This window comes from Mustela erminea, chromosome 4, assembly GCF_009829155.1.
Source record: "Mustela erminea isolate mMusErm1 chromosome 4, mMusErm1.Pri, whole genome shotgun sequence".
NCBI classification, from domain to species: domain Eukaryota; kingdom Metazoa; phylum Chordata; class Mammalia; order Carnivora; family Mustelidae; genus Mustela; species Mustela erminea.
Window position 1 is genome coordinate 77,182,827 of NC_045617.1, and position 18,436 is coordinate 77,201,262.

The following is an 18,436-nucleotide window of genomic DNA, read 5'->3' on the forward strand; positions in this document are numbered from 1 at the left end:
ACAGGAGGGAGCAAAGAGGGACCAGCAGAGAGGGACAAGTGGCTTCCCAGAGCACTGTGGAGTTGGATCCCACAACCACTGGAACTGAAATCAAGAGTGGAACACTTAACCTACTGAGCCACCCAGTCGCCCCCTAACTTGCTTTAAAGAATAAAAAAAATAGGGGTGCCTGGGTGGCTCAGTCGGATAAGCATCTGCCTCCAGCTCAGATCTTGATCCCAGGGTCTTGGGACAGAGTGCCCCATTGGGCTCCCTGCTTAGCAGAGAGCCTCCTTCTCCCTCCCCCCAGTCATTCTCTCTGTCTCCCTCACTCTCAAATAAATAAGTAAGTAAAATCTCTTTAAAAATAAAAAGAATAGAAACATTATAAATGTAATTATTTATTTTGAGGGAACTGGAGGATGCTTAGAAAATATTTAAAATGTAAGTAAGATCACCACAATACTATTTTTCATCTACTGTCTGTTAGTCAAAGACCAGCACTGAACTCAGTGTAGCAGTCCATTTGCTTTACAGTTATGCGTAGGGACACGGGGCTGGCTCAGTTGGTAGAACATGCGACTCAATCTCAGGGACATGAGTTTAAGATCTATACATTGGGCATAGAAATTACTTAAAAATAAAATTTTTTAAAAATAAGCTTATGTGAAACTTATACTAGTTGCATTTGAAACTGGATTTACACTTCATATTAAAAAAGTCAGGATGAACAGAGTCCTATAGATGAAAAGTTTATAGTAAATGAATATTTAAAGATTATTTGACAAGACATTTGCAGACTCATAATATTTTTTCAGTTTTGTAACTCAGACTGTTCCATTTGGCTACTCTGATTCTTGACAATTTATATAAATACATGTTTTAGGAACCTAAGGATACTAACTTCTCTGATAATTTTCTACTAAAATATTCCCAAGTAAATTATGCTGACATATTAATGTAAGCCCATCATGTCTCTAATTTTGCAGTCCAAAATAATATTTATTAATTTCAGAATTATCTTAATCTTTAGTTGAATTTTCTTATCACTCTGCATTTTTATTAAAATCACTGCATTTTATCTCAAAAATACAACTGTAAGAACTACCAAATAAAACCTTGGGAACTATGAAAATATGGAGGACAAATAATATTTTACTACTACAGAGTTGAGAATTAGCTCCATTAAAGTCATTCCTTTGTGGGTGGACATTGTCTGTAGAATGACCCCTTTAAATAACATCTTTTACCTGGGAACAGTATCTAGAATGTATTACTGTGCATTAGTGGATGGGTGGATTTGGGGGAGGGGAGGGATGGAGAGCTACGGCATAGCAGAAAAAAGAGTCCAGAGCCTATAAGCCCTTAAAACATGCCCACTCAACGTGCACACAGCCAGACCGATACAGGGTAGGGTTAGTGAAGGTATAACTCTTGAGAGATAAGACTGTCATCTGTCAAGATACTCAAATGGAAAATGCTGAATGGTCAGAGGCATGATCTGACCCCTGATCATTGAGCGAGGAGGCAGCTGACAGAGTAACTGAATGATCAACGGGAGAAGTAGTAAGGTCCTAAGAAAAGTTCCCCTAATTCACAGTTGGGTACACCGGGTGGTGAGGTAGAAACTTCATTGTGAAGGGATCATTTTAGGAGCCATGATCTAAGAGAACATAAAGAAGAAAGAAAAGATAGGAAAATCAGTTCTTAAAATTCTAAGGTACTATTTAAAAAAAAAAATCTTCTTTTTAAAAATCAGGAACTATTTTACAACTCTCTTGTATGCTGAGGAAACACCAGAGCAATGTAGGATACTTCTGGTGATCTTTTGGTCCTATCATTTCAACATTTCATTTAATTTTTCATTTACCAATGTTTATTAAGTGACTACTAGATGGTAGTCATATAATATAGGCCTAGAGCAATACTGGGAAATACATTAGTTAAAAATTCAATATATAAATTTTGACGAATTATTGAGTCTGTTTATTCTGGATGTGACAAAGATAACATTAGCATGAACCTGGCATGGATTTTTCCTCCAGAAAAAAAAAATAATAAAGAGATCATAGGTAAAATAAAATCAACTTAATTTTGAATATTAATTTTGAATATTAATTGAATATTGAGTATTAATTAATTTTGAATATTTGAATATTTAAAAATATTTTCTCTGAATAATAAATAGGTTAATAAAAACACCCATAAATCAAATAATATTTCTTTTATAAAAACAAAATTAAAAATTGGCATTATCATAATCTTTGTTATGCTATAAATGAATGATTGTCTCACCAATAAGGCATGAATTAGAAACAAAACCTAAAATACATGGAAACTTTGATTCTTTGCAAGTTATTCTGATGCAATCTTATTTTATAACTCTAAAAATGTAATATTAAATAAGGTGTAATCAACAGTTGAAAATAATTTTTTAAAAATGTTATTTATTTATTTAACAGAGAGAATGAGAGAGCACAAGTAGAGGGAGCATCAGAGGCAGAAGGAGAAGCAGGAACTCCGATGCAGGACTCTATCCTAGAACCCTGGGATCATGACCTGGGCCAAAGGCAGACCCTTAATGGACTGAGCCACAAAGGCGTCCAACATTTGATGATAATTAAACAAAAGACTGAGAATCTGTGTATCTCAGCTACTACATTTACACATAGCTTAGTGTAGACACAAAATAGGTCCAACCAATAGGTGATTAATGAAGGAATAAAGGTCAAGATCTATAACAAATGACCAAATCTTCCTTCCCATATTAAGTGATAATTTAATCATCGAGAGCTTACTGGAGATCATTATGAACTGTTATGTAATGAAATGGGAAATAAGCATTGCTTTTTGAAATCTTTATTTCCCCTCTATTCTTCATGCTAATTAATTAAATATACATTTAAATATTTATCGTCTGTGTTTTTGTAGCCTGTTTCTTTAAAGAGAAAATTCTGAAAAAATAAAAACAAAAACCCTAAGACAACAAGGAAGAAAGACTCAAAATGAAGTTTTCTGATTCTCTCACAACACACACTGCTGCCCAGGACCACGCTAACGATGATGGCAGCACAGCAGGACAAGGGATAACATCTTGAGTCGAAGACTGGAGCTGGATGTTGGTTGCTCTAGGCTTTAACCTTACGTTAGTCACTCAATGAGCTTCTATGAGCCACTTTATTTAAGCCTAATGTTCCATCCATTGCAAAAATCTGTTAATACAGAAATAATTCACAAAGAAATGTGAGATTTTTGAACTCAGGTGCCCAACAAATGCAATGCTCCATGGTCAGTCAACAGTAAGGCAAGCAGTTTTGAGAATTTTTTTTTTTTTTTTTGGTCTCAAGTAAACCTAATTTCTTAATGATTTCCCCTAACAATTGTGCACATTTCTTAACAAAAATTCTGAGTGCCAAGGAAAATGTTTTTTGTGTTTGTTTTTGATTTTCTAATCTCTCCCTTTTGGGGGAATTAAATATATTTTTGATCTGGCACTTCATGGTAACTTATTTATCTTTTTTCTTTGTAAGATCCAGGGAAAGCTCCTGAAACCAAACAAGGGACTGTAATAGTTGTGGCACAAGATAAACAATAAAACACTTTAAACATTCTGTTTCATTTTTTAAAGAAAAGTGCATAGCACTTTATTGACAAAAGCAAAAGCTGTTTATTGCAGAATAGCACCATCTGCTGGGTTATTATAGAAAATATTGTTGTATTATAATACATGTTTCGAGTATTTATTTTTTAGTAGTTGGAGGAAACATGAAGGACCCAAGAATTAATATGTTGACTCCAAGTTTCAGTCACTGAATCTTAACTTACATTTCTAAAACAAACAAACAAACAAACAAAAAAAAACCCAAAAACCTAACCAAACCAAAAAGATAGATTGATAGATTGATAGATGACAGAAAGATTGATACAGATATATAAATAATATAAAATTTTCCCAATATTTTCACTTATAACTTGTAATTTGTGTCATATTAGAAAAGTTAGAACGGTAATAAATTCATATTATTTCATCTATATTAAGACTGCAGAAACTGCGGTGCCTGGGTGGCTCAGTGGGTTAAGCCTCTGCCTTTGGCTCGGGTCATGGTCTCAGGGTCCTGGGATTGAGCCCCACATCGGGCACTCTGCTCAGCGGGCAGCCCGCTTTCCCTTCTCTCTCTGCCTGCCTCTCTGCCTACTTGTGATCTCTCTTTGTCAAATAAATAAATAAAATCTTAAAAAAAAAAACAAAAAGACTCCAGAAATTGGGTTCCAGATATAACTACAAACAAATCACCTTAGTTTGTATAAGCCATCTGAGAAAATCAGTTTCAACAATTACTAATACCTTTGGGCTATCAAAAGTGGTGTTCTTTAAGAGAACTTCAGAAAAATATGTAATCAATATTTATCTTTAAATATATATAATCAATCAAAATATATAATCAATTATTTATCTTCATTTATTTTTTAAAATTTATTTTAGAGAAAGAGAAAGAGCAGGGAGGAGGGTAAAGGGAGAGGGAGAGAGAGAAACTCAAGCAGACTCCCTGCCAAGCATGGAGCCCAACTCAAGGCACTATCCCAGGACCCGGAGATCATGACCTGAGCTGAAACCAAGAGTTGGATGCTTAACTGACTGGGCTACCCAGGCACCCCAAAATATTGATTCTTTAAATCATCAGTTTGGGAAAAGTACTTCTCTAAAATAATTGTCCTATGAAGTTATTTTTTTATTTTTACTTTTTAATTTTTTTTAAGATTTTATTTATTTTGACAGAGAGCACAAACAGGGAGAGCCGCATCTGAAATCACATCCTTTGAGAAAGCTATGCTAACTCCTGTGTGTCTCCAAGTGAACAGAAGGGAATATGATTCATCTGACCTTTATTCTTAAATCATGAAAAGTAATTTGATGAAAGCATAAGGGAAGGACAGAAGTGTTCTGACTTTTGTCATCTATGAACACTTTACAAAAGATCACACTTGGGCAATAAAAGGTAAAATATTTAATAGAGGAAATATTTTTTCAGGTTTTTATTTTATTTTATTATTTTTTTAAAGATTTTATTCATTCATTTGACAGGCAGAGATCACAAGTAGGCAGAGAAGCAGGCAGGGAGAGGGGGAAGCAGGCTCCCCGCTGAGCAGAGAGCCAGATGTGGGGCTTGATTCCAGGACCCTGAGATCATGACCTGAGCGGAAGGCAGAGGCTTAACCCACCCAGGCACCCCTAGGTTTTTATTTTAATTCCAGTTAGCTAACATACGGTGTTAGTGTTATATTAGTTTCAAGTGAAAAATATAGTGGTTCAACACTTCCATACAATATTCAGTGCTCATCACAATGGGAGCACTCCTAATCCCCATCACCTATTTAACCCACTGCCCCCAACTCCTCACCTAATAGAATCTTGCTTTCTTTCCCATGCTATATTATACAATATCTAGCAATAAAGGATATACATTTAGATGGTGTTATATTTGTTACTGGGCAGAAAACCCTTGTAGCAGACTTCTCAGCATATAACATAGAACATGTTTGCATTTAACCTGGACTCAACCATGAGCAGAATCATCATATTAAATATTGGTAAAATGGGTTGACTGCCTTCCATTTGACCCAAATAATGCCATTTATAAGCAATGCATATACTAGGATAATTAGGAGATGTGATACCAATTTTTACTTTTCATTTAATCATCAGGTTGTTCAAGGAAACAGATTCTTCTTTAGAAGGATATAACCAATATTATGGGATGTAGTAGGCAAAACAAATATTATTATCACTTCTGGGGTTTTATTCATGAAAATGCAGCTTGGAGTCATTTCCTCAAGCAAATGGCTACAAGTTCAAAGAATCATTGTGGTTAATGTATACATGTTCTCATAAAAAAGACACACTTGCCCTAAGACACTTCTGCTTTGATTGAGGCTTCTGAGAGCTTTAGTGGCTGTGGAACTAGGACTTGAGGGAGAAGTTTAATGTTACTTCAGTGTCATATCAGAGGAATTCAAGGGGAGGAAATTGCAGAGGTATCTGGAAACTTGCTTCAAATTTCAGTTTGGAGCCATGGGCTCTTCATTTTTACATTCCAACGAGGCTGGACAAGGTGGGCTCAGAAAATACTCTTTTGGAATCAAAGATTTATTATCGAATCATTAATACCCGAGAGTTAAACAGAATACACAAGGCAAGATTTTGGGGCTGTTCACGAAAATGGCAATGACACATCAAAGCAGGGATACCCGGCAGGGATAAATGTCACTTGTGCTGAGAACATCCATTGGTCTTTCTTAGGTTTTATAATAGCACAGCCACATAATTAAATAATGTATAGAAATAATTAATACTTGCCTGTACTTCATTAGGAGACAGAGCTTGAACATCATCAGCAGTATTGCCGTAACAAAGGCTGATATTTTGGGGTATAAAATAACAAAATTGATAATGATACTTGCAGTGTGATGAAAGACCAGAATGTATCTGTTCATTTATTTATTTATTTTAACCTTTATGACAGAGGAACTATAAAATCTAGTTTTATATAAGGTATGTGTAAATGTGTACATATTCAACTTTATTATGAAAATTTAGCACACTTTCTTTGGGAGTACATTTAAAAATTTTAACAAAGTTTAGAGATAAAGAGGAGTATGAAATAAATGACTCTATGCCATAGATTATAATTTAGAGACATAAGAAATTTAAATAATTTCATAAATAGAATATCATGTAGTACTGAATTGAATTATAGAGATAATAAATGTCATACTAGTTAAGACAAAGTGATTTTTAGTAAGAGTTGGGGGTTGCGGGATTCCTCATGGATGAAGGGTGAATCCACTTGAGCTTGGAGCATTATTAAAAAATAAACTGACAGAGAAAAATAGCATTACTAGTATAGATGGCTTAAAAAAATTAAGTTGCTGATAATTAGTAAAGAATATTGTCATTAACAGGATATGAGACAAGTATGATGGTGCCGATAACTTGGGAAAAATGCAACTAATATGGACATTTTGAAGAAATAGTATTTGATAGAATATACAGAATAAAACAAAGGAAGAATTTAAAATGGTACTGATCTTTTGGGCCTGGGTGAATAGGATGATTATAATTGTCAAAAATAAGTCCCATGGAAAGGAACTAGCTTAAGGGAGGAGGTGAGGATTCATTGTTGGGCAGGTTTGTGTTGAGCAGATAGAGGGTCATCTAGGCAGGGAATTTTCTGTAGCCAGTAAAATCTAGGTGGGTCTAGGTGAAGCCCCAGTGAGAAGATGCACACGAAAATGCCTTGTAATTGTAGCACAGATTGAACACCGGAAGGAGTCCTAGATGTTGGGTCTAGGAGGTCCAACAAATTATAATTCACTTAGGCAGGATTATCTGAATCTTTGATTCTATTTATGTGGCCTAAGCCTTCTTGGAGTGGGTTTGGCTCTTGAAGGAACTTTATACAGAACCAAGGGTCATCTTGCTAGGAGCAATTCCAAAATGACTAAGTACCTCCCCCAGTCATTTCTGGTAACACACATTAGTTACCAATTGTATCCAGATTAAGATTCATGATCCAGGATTAGATGAGTTCTACCACAGAGAAAGTCAGAATTTAAAAGTGATTGAAGCGTGCTGTGCCTTTTCTCTGTGTAAAGATGGTGTACATTTACTAAAAGTAGGGTGGACTTGTCATTGCCCCTTGCTGAGATGGGACATTTTAAATACTACTAACATTAACGCATATAATAAACTGGTATATAATTTCTTAGTGGCTAGACACAGATAATTTATGAAATATCACTTCCATTTTTGGCATAGATCTAGTATATTCTTCTGGACATGGTTGTGGTTTTCTCAAATGTAACAATTTCAAACCTAAAATAAACTTATACTAAACACATACTGTACTTATCTATTTGACTTCTTGTCTATGGAACAATATATTTTTAATTCTTTTTTTTGGCCTTATGCTTATATCTGAGTTATTTTAAAACCCTTCACATAAAATAATATTTTCAGGTTATTCTCCTATTGCAGAAGTTGGATGGATTAATTGGATTAATTTGTGCATAGATAACCACTCAGTTTATGAATACATGGAATACAGTCTCATATTCCCAGTAGTATTCTGAAGAATGATCACTTAGTATGTTTTAACACTATTTTTATTTATTTTATTTCAGCAGCATCTAAAAAAGATGAAAAGAAGGAAGGTATGTTTAATGCAAAAATCCCATTATGCCTTTTGTGTAAACAATTTACCAAAATCCAGAATTGGGCTTTGCTTGCCATCTCTCCTATGTTTCCTTTGGATAACTGGATGTGTATTATGCAGACGTTTCTCATGAATGTATTCTTCTGTCTTACTTCATATAAAAGGGTACGCTACCTTTTAAAACAATTTTAAATCTCATCTTTCTTAAGATATAGGGGATAAAACATAACCTCACAAAATCTCAGAACTTCCATTCCATTAGAAGTTTTATCAAATTTTAAAAGTGTGGAAAAATACAGACTATTTTACTCTATTATCTACTTATGTGTCTGACGCTGACCAGCAACTGATGCTACTTTGTTCTATTAAGTTGCAAATAGCAAATAAATCATAGTCCATCCCCTGCGCACCACCACCTTTTCTCAAAATGTCCTAAGATAGAGTAAAATACTCCTTGCTATCAAAGAAAACTTGGACCCAGTGGAATTTAACAGGTAAGGAAGACTTTATTGAAGATGATTACCATAGGACTTGAGTCCATTGCAATAGAAGTTGAAATCCAGCAGCAATGAAAAAGAAAACCTGAGAATTTTGAAGCTCCGAGGTGAGCTAGTGGAAAGGTACTGGAGGACATTAGGCAGTTGGGGTGTGAGGTGGTGGTCATTGTGATTAAGCCATTTGTGTTTACTAATCACTGCTTTTTGAAGTTGGGCTCCTACTCTCCCATAGAGACCAGGATATAGAAGCACTGTATCCTTTGATGATTCCATTTCAAAAGGATGCCTCCTAGGTCGGAGGAAGATATTTCTGGTTGTAGCAGATTTATACTTCAAAAGAACAGAGAAAGAATTTACAGTTGCAAGTTTTCTAAAGTAAATGTACTAATACAGGAGGGGTTGACGGCCTTAATCTGGAGGATATCTGCCTAAAATTTAGGCAAGGTAGGGGGAATACTAAGGCCATTTTAGTCACTGTGATTCTATCTAGAGAAATGTTTCTTAAGTACCCTGACAGTACTTGACAGGGTCTAGATAACACTACTGTTTATTAATCTAGCTTATTTTCTTAGTAAAAATAGTATGAAGATGTATTTCTAACTTTGAAAATGACAATAATATTCTAATTAGTGTTCATATAATCTGAGAAAAATAGAAAAAAAAGAGTTATATTTTTTATTTAGTATCATCAGAACTTTATATTATCATAGCAGCTTGAGAGTCACATTCTGCTTCTATTAACCAGGAATCTAAGAGTCCACAGATAGGAGCCAGAAAAAAATATTTCTGTTGGTCATTATTTGTTCAGAGGGAACAAAACCATGATATCATAATAAAGCCAACTAAGACACATTAGTGTCAGAGTTATTTTTCCATTCATTAGTATTCAAACTAAAGTATTAAAAGACTTTGGGTATATGAAACAATAGTCAAATTACGAACTGCATCACTGTAAGCTTTGTATCTGTTGGTTTTTTGTTTTTTTTTTCCTCATTGCTATTCTTCCAGGGTTTTTTGTTCTATTTTTCCTGGATTAGATGCCTCATTTTCTTTTTCTTTTTTTGAGAAATTGTTTATAGTCAACATGTAATATTTGGAAGGGCTTGGAGAGGTTGGGCAGAGCTTTGCCATGGAGAGTCAAGGGATCCAATGTCCACCACCAGCTGTAAAATATATAAAACATACCCCTATGTATTATTATTATTATTAATTATTTCCAAAGAGCTTTACTGATTATCTTTTATCTCTTTTTTGGAAAAAAGTTTTGTAATTCCGAAGATTATGCTGTTTAAGAAAAAAAATACAGCTGTCTAGAATAATTTTCATTGTTTCCAGTGTCTAAAAGAGAGCAGACTCAATGTCCAGCTATTCTAGGCAGTCATTTGATTTTGTTTCATGACTTTCTATTTCTCTTTATCCTATTAAGCAGATCAGAGAGGTATATGGACATAACAGTCTTGGTTCTTATTTCTCATTTTTTATAATCTTAGTAAGATTATAGAAATCTTTTTCACAGAGGCTTCCTGCCTCTATTGAAAATATGTCTATTCAAATGGGCATGTTTAATACAAATTACCAGATACAATTTGGATTTTCAACATTTTCTTTTATACAAAGTTTATCTCTATTCACATTCAAACTCTTGGGGTATAGTTCAAAGATACTAATGGTTGACAACTTTCCTGGAGAAGAAGAAAATCAGGAGGGCTTGAAGGCTTAATGAGAAAGCCCTGGGAAGTTCTTTTGTTAGTGAATTTTAAATGCAGAAACAGAAGTACATACCAAATTATCAAAGATGATCTGTGCACCAAGGGCAAGGAACTTCTTGAATAATGAACTCTGAAGATTTGCTTTTCATGTTAAAATCTTATCCCACATGTACCATCAGGTCTTTCTTAGAAAACTTAAGAAGAGAGACCTTTGGCTCCACTGAACTTTGCCCATCAATTTTACTGTTCTTTGGAGTTTGGGCATCAGAGCAACCATATCTTAGCTTAAGTGAAGCGACATTTTTGAATATTCAACTGGGGTCCTTTTATAAGCCATTTTCTGCTGAAATTTCCCCTGTATTCCTCTTTCTCCCCCTCATAGACACTTTACTCATCTTCTGTTAACACACATTCTTTCTTACATTCCATTAGTTTCAAAGCCAAAGTCCCATCTAATTGTATTTTTCTCTGTAAAACGTGCTTATTCTCTATTTCTTCTTATGTAATTGCCCCCACTCTCTTTGTAGACACAGAGACACAAATTCTGGCATAAACTTCAACCTCTGTTTCTCCTTTGCCCCTGGCATTTAGTCTTCTAGAATTTTTAATTTGGCTGAACTCTCTTTCGTTTAATCTTTCCTAAAATAATTAGAAAGGCTAATCTCTATTCACAGCTCCAGGTCTTCTAGCTCTCACCTCACATTGTTATGTGAGTCCTCATGTCAGTTTTCTAACTTCTCTTGTGAACCAGGGCAAGGATCTCTGAAATCAGACGTCCTCAAAATGTGGTCAAGGACTCCTGGGGGGTCTCTGAGACTCTGTCCGTGGTTCTTTAAGGTCAAAACTATTTTTGTTAAAATATGAAGTCATCGTTTGCTTAGTTCATTGTCATCCTCCCATGAGTGTGCACTGGAGTTTTCCAGAGGCTACATAATTTGCAATATTGCAACAGACTGAATACTTAAGCAGATATGCAAATCCAACTGTCTTCTCATTAAGCTAGACATTAATGAGATTCACAAAGTCACTCATCTCACCATTTTTTCTGTATTGGAAAATATATTTGTCATAAAAATATATTACTTCTGTTAACGTGTAACAGGTTTATTCTTTATTAAATAAATGCATAAACAAATTTATATTTTCAATTGTCCTCAACTTTATTTTTTATTTTTTTTTAAAGGTTTTATTTATTTATTTGACAGACAGAGATCACAAGTAGGCAGAGAGGCAGGCAGAGAGAGAGGAGGAAGCAGGCTCCCTGCCAGGCAGAGAGCCTGATGTGGGGCTCGATCCCAGGACCCTGGGATCATGACCTGAGCCGAAGGCAGAGGCTTTAACCCACTGAGCCACCCAGGCGCCCCTCAACTTTAGTTCTTAAAATTATAAACATCAATGGCTAGAAACTACATAAATAAAAGCTGTTCAGGGTCTTTTAAAATTGTAAAGAATTTAAAGGATGCCTGAAATGAAAAAGTTTGAGAGTTTATAACCTAAACAGTAATTCTGCCTATAATGTTTTCTCTAGATAGTGTCCTTCAAAATATTGAACTGACTTCATAAAAATTTTCATGTAGTTACCTATTTAAAATATTCGGCAGCTCCACAGCAACCACAGAATATAGTCTACAGGCCTTTAGTCTATAATCCAAGCCCCACAGTCTGTTTCCTGACCTCTTGTCATATGTACATCTAGAGATCTGGGCAAAGACAAAGCCAAGGCCCAAATAATTCCATCAGCCAAGATACGAGTTCTTTTGAGATAGAGACAATTCATTACTTCCATGGTCAGTAAAAGCAAGAGAAGCTGAAGGTGCCAACACATTGTGGTTCTTGTCCTACACACCAAAAAACAGTGACACCCAAAGAGGTGGGGCCAGATAATGCAACACAAGTTAGGGACATTTCAGTGTTGAGGAGTCAATTCTAGACTACAGCCAAATGGTTTCCTGGTCTGAAACCTATCTCAAAGTATTCTAGGCAGGAGAACTCAGGAGGTGATAAGAAGCTGTCTCATGACAGCTTCCTGGCCTCCTATGTTCCAGAAGGATCAAAAGGCATTCTGCTGAGACTCACATTATCTATGGTTTAAAACGTGGCCCCTGCAGGGCCTATATGGATATGTGCTGGACCACGATGATATCACGGTGGAGCCTTTACATTATACTTCTACCCACTTTCTTCCTGTATGTATCACATACTTCATCCATATCAAGCCATTCTTGATTTTACACATACAACTTGCTGTCTTGCCTTCATTCCTACTGTTATCATAATAGAACTTACCCTTTCCTTTTCCTTCTATGAATATTCAATGTTTTTAGCTCTCAGGGAAAGTTCTCCTTCCCCTAAGACCTCTGTCTGACCTTCTCAATTAAATATACTTTCTTTTTCATTTATAATCTCCCAACAGAATTTATCTGTACCTTTGTACCATTGTTTATTTTTTGCCACCTTGTACTTCTATTATTGGTATTCATTTTCATCCTACTCTAATTGGTTTTAAAACTTTTGATTAAAGGGACCATGTCTAATTCCATTTGATCCCCTATTGGGACTAGCACATTTCCTTAGTTTGCACATTGCTTAACAAATATTTATTCTGTGAATGAATCAGTAATATCTAGGACTCTTAAGATCAATATAATATCTACAAGAAATGTGAGTAGGTACTCAATTTTCCATATCCCAGGCAAGGAAGAACTTTTAAAATTATTATTGGAGGTTATATTCCAGTGATCTTTTTAGGTCTGAGAAATCACAGCCAAATACTGACAATTTTGTCATAGGTGTATTTTGATCACTAGTGGCCACTTGAGTTGCCTAGCAGATCTAGGTAGATCCCATTCATTTATCTTAACTTCATATATGAATTCCTGGGAGCTGGAAAGCCTTTGAGTTTTCCAACACAGTTTATCTTCTGAAGGATACAGTTTCATTGAGAATGAGCCAGATTAGATTTATCATTTACTATAGCTAGAACAAGAACAAGTAAGTTGAATGCATGTGTGAGTTAGGGCTTCAGAACTGAGATCTGAAGAGAAATAACGTTGAAAAACAAAGTATCTGTTATTATAACTGAATAAAGATGTCAATGGGACAAGTTATCCAAAGGAAATGGAGTAATTTATCATCTGCATTACCAGACTATAAGAGAGTTAATTTTTCCTTCCATACAACTGGTATTTCATTATTCTGTGGCATCACTTACAACTATAATAGACCATACTTGATACAGTAGTCCCTCTTCATTCACAGTTTCATTTTTGGCAGCTTCAGTGACCTGAGGTCAACCACCACCTGGGAGCCAATGGCCCTCCTTCTGACACATGGTTAGAAGGTCTATAGCAGCCTAACATAGTCATAATGTTTATATCAGTCCTCTCACTTTATCTCATCAGACAGGCATTTTATCATTTCACATCATCACAAGAAGGGTGAATATAGTACAGTAAGATATTTTGAGAGATGTCACAGTCACATGACATTTACTACAGTATATTATATTTTATCTATTTTATTATTATTTGTTATTACTAATCTTTTCTGTTCCTAATTTATAAATTAAACTCTACCATAGGTATGCATGTATAGGGAAAAAACATAGTATATACAGGGCTTGGTTTTAAGCATCCACTGGGGGTCTTGGAATATATCCCCCTTGGATGAGGGAAACTACTGTGCATTGCCAAAGATGACTGAATGATGAGTTGAACAGATTGCGAACACATCACTTCTTTTAAATCACATCTGCTATGAGCTTCAGTGTTCTTAATAAAAGACTGTTGTTCACATTATTGGGCATATGGTCTTTAGGGAAGTATATTCACCGAGTAAGCCTTTATAATATTTTTAAACCATTTCAGAAGAGTGCTGAGAGGCTATAATGAAGTTTAATAGCAAGAGTATTAATGGCTGGTACTAATAGCTTTTCAGGGTCAGTATGTGATCTTTCAGTTCTAAGCATTATATTTTTTGTTGCGCAGGTATTTTACTTGTGTAAGTCTGCTGCTCTGTTGACTCCAAACCTAAGACATTATTTTATAATGACATTTTAAGTTAATTGCATTATAGCTTCCATTTTTAGAAAACATGTATTGAATTTTTAAAACCTACTTGGTGAGATCATGGCATGCTATTTTTTTTACATTTCTTCTTAATGAAATGTTTTATTTTATCTCAATAAGCTCTATACTTTACCTGATCCAGGACTTCACATTTTTTATTTTGTGATTTCAATGTAATTGATATCTGGTACATTATATTACCAATTTTTTTTTCTTTAACTATTTTATTTATTTGACAGAGAGAAATTGAGAGAGCACAAGCAGGGGCAGAGGCAGGCAGAGGCAGAAGGAGAAGGAGAAGCAGGGTCCCCGCTGAGCAAGGAGCCCAATGTGGGACCTAGTACCAGGACTCTGGGATCATGACCTGAGCCAAAGGCAGACACTTAACTGACTGTGCCGCCTAGGGACTCCTATATTACCAATTCTTACTACGAGGGAGAAGGGAAGCAAATTAAAACAACAGACATTTCACAGATACACATTATATTCAGCTTTCCTTATCAACCCCACACCAGCATCTAGTCAGAGAATAGAGGTGTGGGGGTGGAAATAATCTTCTTACCCACCACATTTTATCCTGTCTGTCTCATCAGTCTTCCCAAGCTTTATTTTCAGCTGTACTCCTGAATGACCATGTGTTCCTCATGATCTTCCTGTGTTTTCCATATTGTCTGTACACTAGAATCAGTGGGAGTCACATGACCTTCTGGGCAAGCAGAAATCCTACTCCAGCATACTGGAGCCAAATGAATGGAGAACTTACAAAGATTATTGAACTTTGCACTTCATCATTGCAGCTATTGTGTTATAAGAATCTGGGTCTGCATTATTAATTATTGGGCATATTAATACAGGATATTTGTCATATTATTATATGAAATTGTTCTATGTAATATTTTTCTATATATTTGAATTATATGCTTATCTGTTTAGGGTAATTACTCATGAAGGAAATGAATGAAGAATTGCTTGCAAAGCACATTTTAGATGGCAAATTTAGCCTACTCAGTTATAGTTCTAGCTGAGAAACTAAATATCAAGAAAAATATTTTTTGAGAGGGAAGAAAGGATATTAAAAGAAATCTGGTTTAATATTCTTTTTACTGTGCCATGCTGGACATAATAACATTTAATAGATATTTAGTAAATAAGTAAACTTTTTGTTCCAAGGACTTATTATTTTTCAAAATAAGGTTTGTTTTTCCCTTACACATGAAACATACCCCTATTAGAGAAAAATTAGAAACTCATAGAGAAGACATTGCAAAAATATTACTTGAATGGCTGTATTTTTCTATAATGTGGATGTTAATGAATTCTTTATCAGTTCCAATCTTGTTCAGAAAGTACTATTTAATATTCTCATTATTTACACATATAAAACAATGTCATGAAAAATGCTTTTTCCTTTATATATTTTTGTGATAATTCAGAATTTTTCTCTTTGGATTTCTAGTAGTGGAATTATTATATCAAAAAGCATGCTCATTTTTATGACTTTCTCAGAATTCTTCCTCAAGTTGGTTTCCTAAAGTGTGTGTCTAGCTTCTGTTTCTATGGAAGTGAGTTTTTACTTCTACTTCACTATTACTGTCATTGATTATCATTTTTCATAAAACAACTCAGTTGACCATCTAACTGCCTTTCGTGAATAAATTCCCATTGTTATCTTCAAACATTTTAGCTCTATTACTTCACTGTGAAGTACCAAACACTTCCCTATAAGGCATACAACTCTGCCAAGCATATAATTATAGCCAAAGAAAAGTTTATCTACCTTTTGCAATTATCAACTTATAGCTCATTATTACAATTATAATTTCAGTAATAGCCAGAAAATTTCAAAGTCAAGTTACAGAAGAGGTAAAGGAAAAACCACAGAAGATAAATAAAATATTTCTGAGCAGAAACTTTAGATGCCTCTATTCTAAAATAAATGGCGTCAAAACCCTCTCATTTTATTTTCAAATTATAGGAACAGAAAGTTGCATGACCTAAATACTAAAAAGTAATAAAATTTTCAGATTTAGGCTGAATATCCAAAAGACTAGAAATAAAATAGATGTCTGCTGGCCACTGAATACACATTACTCCATAACAGCTACTAAATACGATGTATTCCTCAGTATACTTTGAGCTGACCTCAACCTGTTTTTTCCCCATTACAATAGAAATAATTGAATATTTGTATTGTAAATATACAGGGAGGGCAAAGCAAGTGATTTCAGTGGCTTTAGATTGAGCAAATGAAGAAACCACAGACTAAATTCACAGGCTTCAGCCCATCCTTATGGAAACAGGCCATATATTGGCTCAGCTTGACTTTCTATTAAAAGGTTATTAGCTTTGATAGGCACAATGTAATCTGTGAAAACTGATGTGGATATTTTCTTTCATCTCTGTCATTTTTTTTAAGTCTTTCTATTTCAGAAAATTTCTTATGTACTGCCTCACTCTAATGCTCATCTTCTCAAAAACAGAGTACTTTCTCCTTGAGTCCCATATTCTAGAAATACATTATGAGATCAGTCTACTTTATAGAAGATTATTTCAGAGTATTTGGCATTTTATTGTAAACTAATAAGTTGTCAATTTATGATATCTGCTTTATCAATAATTTATCTTTGTGTTTTCAGATTCTAAGAAAACAAAAACCCCGGTAGAAGGTACTGGAAATATTTTCCTTTTCTGTCTTATATTTGATGAATACCAAATTGCATTTCTTCTTAAAGGACAATTATAGAAGAAAAAACTATACATGGGATAGGAGAGAGAAAGAAAGAGAGAGAGCGAGAGAAGGAATTTGAAGGAAAGAGTCAAATCTTTACTGCCACTATTGCTATGAGATTTATTTGGCAAAATAAAAAACAAATACTGCATATGTTTACTTTTCACAATAATTGTTTTCAAAGAAATGTTTGCTTGACAAGAAATTGAATAACGTTCAGTATCAAGAGTTTATTTTACTAGAAAGCATAAATTCAACTAATCTTGGATACACTAGCATCAATTAGAAACTGAATTGTTCCTATTAAGTCTTGAGTAGAATCATAACTCATCTGGCAAGGATACCTGTTTCTTTCATATTTGCTTGTATGTGATTATGTGTTCACCTGTGTTTAAGAGACTGCAAAATATAAGTCATTGAAAGTGGCTAAACAGTGTGTGTAATCCTAGGCTGATTCATTGTCAATGCTTTGCACTCAAATTCTGGAAACACCTTCGGTAGTAATTGGCAGTACTTCAGACCAACATTGAAATTTGAGGAGAGAGAATGGGGAGAGGAGTTGGAAAAATCATAGTCTAGTCAACCTGTTGGGGGAGTAATTTTATCTTTGAAGGTTTTAAGAGCACAAGACCAATTGTTATTTTTTGTTTGTTTGTTTGCTTTGTTTTCATTTTTTTCAACAGAACATCCCAAGGGAAAAAGTAAGGAAATGCATGTAAATTGTATTTGTGTATATGTGTTTTTCTCTTTACAATTATTATTGGCCTGCTGGTATATTTAGACTCATAGTTTTGAATATCTCTTTTTTATATTTTATGCATGTGAACTGTACTTGTGGTTTTTTTCTTAGAATGAAAAAATATACAACCTGAGGGCCAGAGGGACTGAAAACCATAGCAGTCATTCTTAAAGTCCTTTTCCATATTCATACAGTTGTCTAATGATATCCACAGCCTCATAACCAAAAATACAAGTTCATTTCACTAACCAAAACTGTTAATGTAGATTTAGTCCCTGTAATCTGGTTTGTTCTCAGTCCTTAAAAAAGACCAAATGGAAGTTCTTTTTCAGGCTGGTTTGATAACCACTTTCCCATTATCTTTCTTCTTGTAATCCATAAATATTTTGGCATGTTCATATGATATGTGACATTTCATTCTTAATGTGATTTCCCCCCAAAAGCACTGTAAGTTTTGTGTAATAGCGTTGCTTGGAATACATGCCTTCGGCAGTATCCACTGTT

General features: G+C 34.6%; 1 protein-coding gene across 1 annotated transcript in view; it reads left to right on the forward strand.

Moving 5' to 3' along the window:
• TRDN (triadin) overlaps window positions 1-18,436 on the forward strand; it is a 379,114-nt gene that overhangs the window by 217,761 nt on the left and 142,917 nt on the right. Inside the window, exons 13-17 of the mRNA XM_032339654.1 lie at window positions 3,510-3,553; window positions 6,080-6,089; window positions 8,161-8,190; window positions 17,102-17,131; window positions 17,877-17,894. Coding sequence (XP_032195545.1) covers window positions 3,510-3,553; window positions 6,080-6,089; window positions 8,161-8,190; window positions 17,102-17,131; window positions 17,877-17,894 — 132 coding nt within the window. The remainder of the gene's footprint in view (window positions 1-3,509; window positions 3,554-6,079; window positions 6,090-8,160; window positions 8,191-17,101; window positions 17,132-17,876; window positions 17,895-18,436) is intronic.